The sequence below is a fragment of the Morus notabilis genome, unplaced genomic scaffold (assembly GCF_000414095.1).
Source record: "Morus notabilis unplaced genomic scaffold, ASM41409v2 Scaffold745, whole genome shotgun sequence".
NCBI classification, from domain to species: domain Eukaryota; kingdom Viridiplantae; phylum Streptophyta; class Magnoliopsida; order Rosales; family Moraceae; genus Morus; species Morus notabilis.
In genome coordinates this window covers 6,230-18,718 of record NW_010357131.1, presented here as the reverse complement: position 1 = coordinate 18,718, position 12,489 = coordinate 6,230, and the positions used below count along the sequence as shown (strand labels likewise).

Below are 12,489 nucleotides of genomic sequence, written 5' to 3'. Positions count from 1 at the left end.
GAGAGAGGCTTGGAGGCTTGGGTTAGGCGTGCATTTGTAAAGTTTTCAATCATATCCATTTGCCTTGGGCATTGGCATATCCCTATGATCTCAGCCTTAGAAAAAAATTAACAATTAAAAAGGTTAACACTAGCTTATGTTCCTATTTAAAAGAGTTAAAAGGCCACGTTCATTTCACTTATTCGAATTTAGAATTTGAGTTTTGTTATAGTAAAGAGTTCTCAGAAACAATCACATCTAATTTTTTTAATACAGTAAAAAATTCTCAGATAAAGTCACATATCAACTCGAATCAACTAACTAAACGGGCCCGTAAATTTGAGTTTATGTTAAAATCTAAAACCAAACGGGTCAAACGGAATGTTATTTTAATTAGTTTTAGATTATTAATTTAATTCTTATTTTCTATTTTTTTGACATTTTTAATTTTGCTATTTAATGAAACAATAGTTCCTGATGAATAGAGAAGATAACCACTTCAGTAACTTTGTTTACGAGGCGGTTTTCTGTATGAGAACTGGAGAGCGATTCTAGAGAACCGATTGCTACACACGTGTTTAACCCTTTTGCATAATCAACTCACCGCCAAAATGTTTTTAAAACATTCAGCCCGATCTTAAAGCCCAAACAGCTTAAAATATTTTTAAAAAAATTTAAAATAAGGGTGTTCGGGTCTTCTCGGTCCGGTCCAAATAAAGTTTTAGGGCTTACTCGTTTAGAATTTAATTTAAATATAATTCTTGAGTTGAATTTAAATTATAACTTGAGTTGAACTTACAATTTGAATTTGTATTTGGTTATGTACATTTAAGTTATGGTTTGGGATAAAAATCTTTTTGAGTTTGTATTTGAGTGAGTCAAAACTTAAATTTGTATTTAGATAGTATTTTAATAAAAACTCAACGCTGATAAAAAATTTTAATAGGGTATATGGGTCGGGTTTTATTCGTCTTTTCGTTGTCAACGCATAGAAAAAAAAATCATCTCAATCAGAATTAAAATGAAAAAAGTTATTAACATTTTTAAGCATAGAAAAAATATTATTTATTAATTTGAGTTTGAGTTTCTGAACTCGAGTTGAAGGAGAAACTTGAATTCGAGTTTTAGTCCTAAACTCGAGTTTGAACTCGAGTTTAAACTCGAGTTTAAACTTAAAAGAATATGAACTCAAATAAAGTTGTAATTCGAATTGCCTTTTTTCCATCCACCATTCTCTGTGAACAAGTTTGTTCAACTCTCTTTTTTTTTCTTTTTTTGTTTTTACTTTTTCTAATTCTTTTTTTTTTTTATCTTTTTTTCCCTACTAGTAGAACTCCACGCACAGAGAGTAATTTATATGTTAAGTTGTAATCATCATGTTATTACTAAAAGTATATAAAATATGAATATAAAATCTCAAAGGGGACCAAAATGAAAAAAAAAAAAAAAAGAGGGTTAGTGCAAGAAGAAAAAAAAAAAAAAAAAAAAAAAAAAGATTAAAAAAAAAAAAAAAAAAAAAAAAAAAAAAAAAAAAACTAGATTCCTAAATACAATCAAAATAACCAAATTAACAGAAAAATTACATGAAAAATTAAATCTATAATCAGCAAAAAAACGCAAATCATAACAAAATGGTAATAAAACCAACAAAGGCCCCATTTGAAATCACTGTCGCCACCCCACCCGTCAGCACCATGAGCCAACTTCATTACGCTTAACAATTCATCAGAGAAACGGTGTCTAGTCAAGAGACTTAAAAAAAAAAATCTTTGTGGAAAACTCATCCAATCAGATATAGCAAAATCTGCAATAATAAGCCTCCATAGCATTTTAAAGTCCGGTTCATTTCATCAATTTGAGTTTTCAATTTCAATTTTGTTACAGTTAAAAGCTTTTACATAAAGTCACATTTAACTTTTTTTACTACAGTTAAAAGCTCTCACCCCGTTTAGTTTGATGATTCAAGTTTTTAATTCGAGTTGAGATGTGACTTTATGTGAGAATTTTTTACTGTAACAAAAAAGTTAGATGTGATTGTTTTTTAGAGTTTTTTACTGTAGCAAAACTCGAATTCTAAACTTAAATCGGTGAAATAAACGAGGCCTAAAAAACACACAACATTGAACAATGCATCTCTCTTTTGTAGTTTATGGTCATTCTAGTATTGTATTTGTGACGACTGACGATGGTGTGTCGTCTTTGCAATTTATTTCCTTTTATTAGTTTATTGTCGTTTTCGTTCACGCGTGATTTTTTTGCATTATATGTCGTTTTACGATGCATATCTCTCTCGCCATCTCCCTCGTAGAGATTACGCATTATCTATTGTTTGTTGTTGTTACTGATTTTTTTCTTTCTTTGTGTTCTTTTTACAATTTACGTCATTTTCTTGGGTGGTTCATGACTGTCGTTTATTTGGAAAATGTCTGTCTTGTTCTATGTCGTTTGCCCAATTAATATGCTTCCACTTTTTGGCTGAAGAGATCTCTCTTTTTAGTTAGTGTCGTTTCCTGCATTGTTGTCGTTTGTTTATAGAATGTCAGCTTGTCATGTCCTTAAATGTTTTGGGCTGATGGGATCAAATTCTCTTTTTAATCAAGGTAACCGATCGAGGTTACATGTCGTTTTCTGCTTATACTAGCTTTAAACAACTTTTAGGGTGTGCAATTTCATGTAGGGCTACCAAGTGGAGAAAATCGCAGTAAATTAACTACAAAATTGCCCTCATATAGTGTAACATTGAATTTTCTTCGTTAGAATGTGTTTTTTGGGTCGCAGTTTGTTATATTTTATCATGTAAAGTTGCCAAGCAAAATTTCTCAAGTTTTCTGATGTAGTTTGATGACTTCTTATTTGTTTAATTTTTTGTGCTTTAATTGACATCTAGCAAATCAAATCATACTACATCATTACATGATAATTACAAAAGAATTAGTTAAAAAGGGGTTTAAATTTCTTATACGACATAACATAATATGATTGATTAAATACTAATTATGATATTAAAATTAGACAAAAAATGTGAGTCCGTATATAATATGTCATAATACCGTATATCTCCTATATCTTGCTGCCATGTCAGCATGCACGCACTTTACAAGCCACTTTTCTGATTGTTTTATAAATCAATAATAAAACGTAGCCTGCCTAGTGCCAACTTTCAACTTCTCTCTCCATGGAAAATTAGTTGAACAAAATGCATTTTCCTTTTTCTTTCTTTTTGGGAAGTAAATTAGCTGTGTATATAAATTATTTACAACAAACACTTGTTCGACGCTGTGAACCCTCTTCGCTAGCTATACTTATATGATGATACTTGAAGGTGAATAACTGAGGCCTCGTTCATTTCACCGATTCGAGTTTTCAGTTTTAAATTTCAACAATAAAAAGCTCTCAGAAAATGTCACATCTAATTTTTTCTGCTACAGTGAAAAGCTCTCAGAAAATGTCAAATCTCAGTTCAAATTGAAAACTCGAATCTGCGAAGAATATGTACATAAACTCTACATTAATACCTAGAAACGACATGTAAGGGAGAGACAAGAATAACTGAATATGTACATAAACTCTACATTAATACCTAGAAACGACATGTAAGGGAGAGACAAGAATAACTACGACGAACGACATTGATTAGAGAAAAGCCTACTTCAGACGAACGACATCTTACTCTGAACGGACATTGAGGGAGCAAATGACAGTTACCAATTCCAGTAAACGACAATATTATTATACTCCATTAGATAACATTCTCTGAAAACGACATGAACTCGAGACACCTTAGTAACCTCAAAGATTGCTTCTGCAAAAAGAACACATGAATCTTTCAAACAACAAAACTCTAAGAACGATAATTGTTATATTAAATTTTATCATTTAGATTAAAAGATGAACAAATTTTACTTTAAAAAAAAAGTACTCGGCGTTTTAAATGTTTCAAGCACTTTAGCCAAAACAAAAAGGTTAATCTAAAAGATTACTTGTCAAATAAAAGATGTTTCTTCTTCCTTTTTTTTTTTTCTGCTTGCCTGCATAGGGACAAGGACAGATCAAGAAAATAAGAAACAAAGATCGTGTTTGGAATTAATCCCGTTTTTATTTTTTATGTTTTTCAAGAAAGAAAAAATAAAAACGTTTTTGAAACGGCGTTTGGCGCAATAAAGACAAAAAATGGAAATGAAAACGATTTTTTAATTTAGTGTAAAATGAAAGAAAAATGAAAAACGACTTTTAGTCATTTTTCATTTTTTATTTTCGTTTTCTCCTCTCTCCAGCAGAGAGAGAAAGACAGACATTAATGAATTTTTTAACACTGAAAACAAACTACCAAACACATTTTTAAAAATAATTTATGTCTAAAATTAAAAATATTTTTATTTTTATTTTCATATAAAAAATAAAATTATTTTAGAACGAACTCTAAACAAATCCCAAATACACGCCCCAAATATCGTGGCATAGCTACAATGGGACATGTGATGTAATAGTAGCAAGAAATAGTGGGAGATAAATATCTTACGAGGAGGCAAGTGGTACACGACGTTTTTTTTTTTTTTTTTTTAATTTTTAAATGCTACACTGATTTATCCGCTTCTTCAGTTGACTAGAGAGAGGTCAACCTTCAAGTTCAAGTCACAAAGGCTCTGCCTCCGCCACTCTCTTTTCTTCACCATCGCACCAATGGATGATGCCTCAGCAACTTTTTTCAATACCTGATCAGGTAAGATTTATTCAGAATTTCAGATCCAATTTTTACATGTCTATAGTCTTCCCAGAAAAATAAAAATAAATAAAAAGCTTATGTCTTTACTATCCGGTTAAAATTGTAGTTATTCTGACTAAAATTAGACTTGCTTATCTCAGTTTGTTCGAATCACACGACTCTATAATATTTCTGCATACCATTCCTTAGTTAGAATTTTGAGTTTTTCATAGAAGATATGCAATATAGTGCAGTTAAAGATTTGCAATAATATGCATATTCTAAAGAATAAAAAACAAGAAGAAATTAAGAAGCAACTGATGTTGAAATATAATTTAAAGTAGTTAAGCCAAATGTGAGGAAATTCAAAGGAATTTTGTAGTATAAACAAGTGAGCTAACACAGCCCCCGTTCATTTCACCATTCGAGTTTTCAGTTTTGAATTTTTACATCGCATCTCAGTTCGAATTGAAAACTTAAATCCGTGAAGCGAACGTGACCTAGTTTGTGCCCGGACGTTTTTTGTTTTTTTTGTTACTAACCTTAACTTAGATATTATAGATGACTGTTTCTAAAGAGTACAAATGAGCAAAACCTGAGAATTAGGAAGACATTGATGTGGAATTTGAAGTAGTAATCAAACGAAGCTCTAGATTGGAAACCGAGTCTGAGGAGGAGGAGTGTGTCATGGTGGCCGATGATCCAACATGGGAACAGAATTTCCAATTCTTGACAAACTCGAAACCACACTTTGCAGCTAAATCCACAAGACAAGAACCGATTCCTATTAAAAAACACACACTCCACTGCACCAAACTCAACCTTGCATTGTCCACCAGAATATAAGCGACCTCAGTGAAACCCACCTGTAATATTACTATGATTACACCAGCCACTCCAAACCATGGATTTTGAAGAATCCCTTTAAGCACATTCATTTTCTCTATCTCTCTTGAGTTCACTTGGTTAAACACTTGGCACAGAACAAAGCTGTTGAAGATCATGGATTTATTGACCTTTTTGGTGATGCCCATCACAGCTTGCCCTTTAAAATGGAAGATGACCAAAATGGTGGTTTGATAAGTAGACTGAATGACTATATTTCTCCACATGGGCTTTGAAATTAGGGGCTCATTTTGCCTCATTGGAGACTTGTGCATCAGCTCTTTCTTCGGTGGCTCCAGCAGTAGAGCAGGCCCCGCTAGGACTGTCACAATAAGATTTGCCCAAATCAGATGAATGCCTGTGATCGGTGTGTCTCCCAACGAAAGTGTGATTATAGACGCGATCAATGTGCCTGCTATGTTGGTGACGAGCTCGAGTTGGATGTACTTTTGAATGTTGTGGTAAGTACATCTTCCGCAGCTTATGATGGTCAGCAAGGAACTCAAGCTTCCATCATAAACAATGATGTCAGAGCTCTCTCCAGCCATTTCGCTGCTCCAAGTCCCCATTACGATCCCGAGATCAGCTTCTTTTAGCACGGGGGACTCCTTCGTACTGGTCCCAAGTGCCACCACCGCGGCGCCTTTCTTTTTCAAGCATTGCAATAGAAGTAGCCTGTCAGAAGGAAGAGCATTACCCATCACATAGATTTTGTCTACTTTATCCATCCTCTCTTCTTCATCGTAGTTTCTGAAGTCCTCGCCTTTCACGATTAATCCGCCAGTGGGAACAATTCCACAGACACTCGCTATGTCTTGAAGCTCTAACAAGTCACGTTCTGAAACCAATTTGATTTTTACTCCAGCATCTTGAAAAGCTTTAAGTGCTTCTTTTGTCTCCACACAACATTTGTGCTTATTCAGGCCTAGCATTCCTATCAAGATCAAATTTTCTTCTTCCAGCATTTGATTGTCACTTTGCTTGCAAGCTAAATTGACGGTTTTGAGACCTTCACGTCGCATCTGCTCAATATTTCTCTCAAAAAGCGTTCTTTTTTCTTCATTCAAAACGTTTATATCCCCATTTCTGTCGTAGTAGCTTGAACACTTGGCCAATATTGTTGCCGCAGGCCCTTTCCAATGCGAACACAAGATTTCTCTCCCATTACCAATATTCTTCTTCAACAACACTCCACTTCCTTCTTCATTCGAGCTCAATCCTTTTATCTTCACAATTCTGCGATTCTGCCTCAAAATGTCAAGATTCATCTTTACATTTGATGCAGCCCATGGAACGAGAGGATCTTCTGTTACCCTGCATGGACTCGACGGCATAACAAGTGGGGTACTAATACCATCACAAAAAGCTTCTCGAAGGGGTTCAGCCATCACATCAATGAAGCCCGTTTTGATGACTTCATCACCAACGAAGCACATGTCGACATCCACCGAATTCAATGGAGTCGTGTCAGTGCAAATGGTTGTGGCCGAGCCCATCTTGACACAATCCAACAGTCCAGGAGCATAGGCCCTGCCAGACAACATCTTCTTTCTCCAATAAATTGCGGCTAGCGTGATCAAAAAAGGGATTCCTTCAAGAACTCCCACTAGAACTATGGCAAGTGGAGCCTTTATGAAACTGCTGGCCTTTTCACTCGGATTCTTGACAACTCTCTCTATGATATCCATGATCTCCACGCTTGCAGACGGTTTGCTCTTGAGCTCTGGGAGATCCGGCTTGGCCACGCGACTTGATCTGCCGAGCATTAGGCTGAGTAACAACACTAAAACAATGAGAATCGAGATTGAGAGCCCGGCAATCTGCGTGATCTTCCTCAACTTGTCAAGTTGAGCTGGTAACGTTATCCCCTCAGGAGTACAAGCGGCCACTTTACTCATCGCCTCACCCAACTCGGTGTTGGTTCCCACAGAAGTAACTAGCATACGTCCACTTCCATGACTCACCTTTGAGCCATGAAAGAGAAATGGAGATTCTTCATCAATGGAAGTCTCCAAACCATCATGCACCACAAGAAAATCGCCACCAATAAACAACCCATCAGCAGGGATTAGAGATCCTTCGCTCAAGCGCACCACCTCGCCTAACGCAATCTCAGATATGGACACTTTTTGTAGGCATCTTCCTCTAAACACATCAACCTCATATTGCTCTCGCAAATCTTTGGCCACTTTTTTCCTGCGTGAATGTTTAAGCCATAGGTCACGTATTGTTGGAGCAGCCACAAGTATGATAATGACAAGGACTATGATCACCCCTTGGTACCAGCCAGTCTTCGGGCCGTCTTTCTTGATTCCGAATCCGGTGTAAAGCACCGCAGCAAAAAATAGAAGAAGAATGGTGCAGTCATTGCAGTGCCGTCCAAGAAAGCCGAAAAAGCCCGGGGCAGGAGCTTCCGTTGCTTGTGGAATAGAGACTAGTGGAGTTCCTTTAACTCTTCGGTAATATAGATCATTTTCGTCGCCGGGGATTCCGTTCTCTAAATCGGTGTTGAGAGCCTGTGCGATTCCGTTGATGCCTCCAAAATCCTTTAAGGAGTCCAAGTTTTTGGTCCTTACTATGTTGGCAATGTTGGCGCGTTGGAGTTCTGCATCACCATTAGTAGTGTCACCCACTATGTCCAAACGAGCATCATCTTGTGAAACTTGAGGTGCTGGGATTGGAAGTTCTGTGCTTTCTATCTCCTCTGATTCCTAAATGAAATCAATCAAGAAATAACAATTGTTAGATATGTTTCTTCTTTTGGAAAAAAAAAAGTGATAATAATTGTTTGATATGTTTTATGTTTTGCAGGTAATTAAAAGGTGAGGAACTATTGCAATAAAAAAAAATAAAAACGAATATGCATAAATAATTCCTAAAAAAAAATGAAATCACCGCATCAACCATCATAAAACAAGTGAAAAATTCCTAAAAACACATAAAAATTCATAAAACGAACAACATATTAAGTTAGGAGTAAACAAATGATATGCACAAAATCATATACATCAACCATCATTACCATAATGATAATATGATCATAATAAAAATTTATAAATTTCAGTATATGTATAAACACGAGAAATATGCATTACTATAATGATAATGAGAATATGCATTACCATAATGATAGTATAATTATGATAAAGATTTATAAATTATAGAAAATAGGCATTATTTTAAAGAATAAAAATTTTATGATATCAATGAAAAATAAAAAAAAAGAATATACTAAATATGTTCACCAAAATATGAATATAAGTATTATCATAAGTAATATAAGATTTATTATAATTATTAAATAAACACCGTATATATAAGCATTAGTTAAAGTACACAATATGCGAATACAGTCATTGTCCTAAAGATTAGAACTTTATCATAATAATCCATATGAAAAAGATGACCATGCAAAATAAAGACGAAGAAAAATCCAATCTATTGATAGAGTCCTTATAATAAAGAACATAATTTCATAAGAATAATATGAGAAAGAAGGAAAAAAATATAAAAAAGAATATATAAAAAAAAACTCGATCTATTTATATGCTCCTTATAATAAAGAATATGATTTTATAATAACAATCCATATAAACTCCGGTTATTTTACTACTTTATTAAAAAAAAACAGTCATTTATTTTATTCCAAAAAAAAGTTTTTTTTTCCTCATTCTCTTTATTAACAAACTTTTTCATTGAAAAAAAAAATTATGTATATATATATATATATGTTGACTACCGTTTTAATATTAGGAGAAAAGTAATTAGCACAACAACGTCAATGTTGACCGAAAGGGATAAAATACATATTATATATATATATATATATATATATATCCTATCAACGTTAAACAATGTCTCCAAGCAGATCTTCATGTCCAAAACTACACAATTAATTGTGTCCGGATCGAAACGCCATTTCTTCTTCCTCACTATTATGTTTCTCGATTCGGGGTATTGGTTTGATGAGAAGGACAACTAACTAAAAATGGGAAAAAAGATATAGGAGTTGTTTTCTCTTTTAAATCTTAAATTCCAAAATTAATTAAAAAGATTATTTTAACTATAATAATCCTTTCTTTCGAAAACAATAGTTTAATTAGTATTCATTCTTTCTACTATCCCGTATAACCGGAAGTGCTTACCAATAACTTGATGCGATCAGTTCGGGAACCAATATTGATCATGAAACATAAGTATTATTTTATAAAGAGAAAATTTGACATACACGTATTAGGCATAGTCCACTAATTAATACACATATTATCTGAATCCAGTAATTAATATACATGTTATCTGAAAATAGATACGAATTAGGGAAAAAAAAATCATGCATCTAGTGATCGATCTTGTTTAATCTTCTCATCAAGTTCTGTGCATGGTTCACTAGCTCCAGCCTACAATTACTTGTTCAGGTGTTGGGTGTGGCTTTGATGGTTACTTCATTATTTACTTATCGATAATATTGTTGTTTTAACCGTAAATTTTTATATTTGATAGTAACTATCGATGGAAACGTAATCATTAAAATCTATAGACACATATATATATATATATATACATGTTATAGATTCTTCAATATAACACACCCACACACATATCTGTATTATGTATATATATAGGGTTCATGCATGGAGGAGAAACAACACAGAGAAAGAAACAAATATATATTACTTACCACGTCATAAGCAGCAGTAGTACTGGGCAAGGCACCATAAGTGAGAGCTGAAGAGGAGATGAGTCCTTGGTTTCCCTTGGCTTTGACTAGTCTGATTGAGAAAAAGATCTTACGAACTTTGAGAATCATATATAACTGACGCCAAAATTTTCTTCCTTTATAATTAACAGTGACCAACACTGCAGTTTGCTGAGACTCAAGGTCGTCTAGAACTGGATGATGTCCAGAGCTTGCTTCTAACACGTGAGCCATATACAGGATTCTGGTGACTTTTCTTAATCCAAACTTTTCCTGGGAATAGTTAGCAATTTACTGCAAGAAAATGAACGGAAACAATCATCAATAAAATTAGAAAACAAAGAAAAACAGAACCTAGAAGGTGATAAGCAGAAAATACATGCCTTTCTCGATATAGTACTACTAAAAAATAACATGGGGTTTGCTTATCACTTGTGTAATAACCATGTATAGGGGGGAATATATGGAAAGCAAGCAAAAACGAACAGAGTTTTGCTTCTGAGATATGTGAAAAGTACCGGTGGAAACTATTGGAGATTGTACATAATTGTAATTTTGTATTTTCTGTATTTATCTTATTTGTTTCCTAGTTTAGATTTTCAATCTCTGTAAAGGTCTTGATTTGAGGAAAATTCTTGAGTCAAGAGATCACCTAGATTAGGGAATTTGACTTTTGTAGTCTGAAATTCATGTATATAAATGCAACTTCATCAATGAAAAATGAACCAAAATGGTTTTATAAGGTTTTGGACAGCCAAAATGTGAATATACCAATTAATTCCAGGCACGATATATCCGGATTCCCATTGTATGATGTGTACCTCGGGCTTTGCAGGTTTACTGTGTTAACGTGTGGGGACTATGGACCCATCAATTCGTACGAAAAGAAATTGTAAAATAAATCGTATACGTAAAAAACGACAATTCAGGAATTGTCTTAACAATTACGGGGTTGCTTTTTGTAATAAAACTGAAAAAAAATTTAAATTTATTCAGGAATTGTCTTAACAATTACGGGGTTGCTTTTTGTAATAAAACTGAGAAAAAATTTAAATTTGAATTATAATTTTATTTAAATTTATATTAATTTATAAAATTTAAGTTTGAATTTGAATTTAAACTCAAGTTTGCACGCGGTCAGCCGATCCCTTTCCTTTCCTTCGAGTTGTTGGCCATAGAACGAAAGCAAGCGATATGATGCTGTAACTTTAAGGTATGTAATTTAGAAATCTATTAATCTTTTTACCTTTAGAAGATTAATTTTTATGTTTGTATATGTTGTTTTTTTTTTTATTTATATTGCTTTGAATATACACTATTATAATAAATTTACTAAGGCTCCGTTCATTTTACAGATTTGAGTTTAGAATTAGAATTTTGTTATACTAAAAAACTCTCAGAAACAGACACATTAACTTTTTTACTACAGTAAAAAAATTTCACATAAAGTCACATCTTAACTCAAATCAGCGAAACCTAAATATACACTATTAACTTGTTTGTATAATAGGTTGTTAAGTTTATTTGTGCGTGCGCTCACGTAATAGATAAGGGCAATATAGTAATCGCGGGGCGTGAGTATCGCGGAAACTTTTGGTTCTTTTTTAATCCATCCTTTTTTTCCCTTCTTTCCTTGACTTTTTTATGTTTAGTTTAATGCCCTTTTGTTTTTTTTCAGTTTAGACCTTTTTTCCCCCCTCAATTTTCAGTTTTGACTTGAACCTTGACGATCATCACTACTCTGACGAGTTTTAAGCTTCGTTCATTTCGCTGATTCGAGTTTAGAATTCGAGTTTTGCTACAGTAAAAAGCTCTCACAAACAATCACATCTAACTTTTATACTACAATAAAAAGTTCTCACATAAAATCACATTTCAACTCTAATTAAAAACTAGAATCAGCGAACTAAACGGGCCCTTACTTTACATTATCAACAAATAATTACTGACCAAATTTTATTTGCCAGAACATGTTAAAATTTCGAGTTAATATTATTATCAAGAAACAATAAGCTCAAACCAATAAACGAAATAAAAAACAAAACAAAGCAAAAGAAGCAGCGGTAGGCTCAAATTACTTTTTTTCGCGACATAGTACATATAATTATGTTTCTATTTACATGTCTTTTTTAATTTAGATGTTGCAATTTCAATTCTTTTATCAAGATTTCTAATTGAAAAGTTGGTTTTAATGGAATATATATTATATATATAATTCAGAATAAAA

General features: G+C 33.3%; 1 protein-coding gene across 1 annotated transcript; it reads right to left on the bottom strand.

The window, feature by feature from the left end:
- Positions 1–4,484: 4,484 nt before the first annotated feature.
- LOC21412371 (putative calcium-transporting ATPase 13, plasma membrane-type) lies at positions 4,485–7,165 on the bottom strand. The gene is made up of 2 exons (XM_024166510.1): positions 5,277–7,165; positions 4,485–4,691 (listed from the first exon to the last, which is right to left on the bottom strand). Exon 1 carries the CDS (start codon positions 7,108–7,110, stop codon positions 5,284–5,286), a length of 1,827 nt encoding a protein of 608 aa, XP_024022278.1. The 5' UTR covers positions 7,111–7,165; the 3' UTR covers positions 4,485–4,691; positions 5,277–5,283.
- Between the last annotated feature and the right edge of the window lie 5,324 nt (positions 7,166–12,489).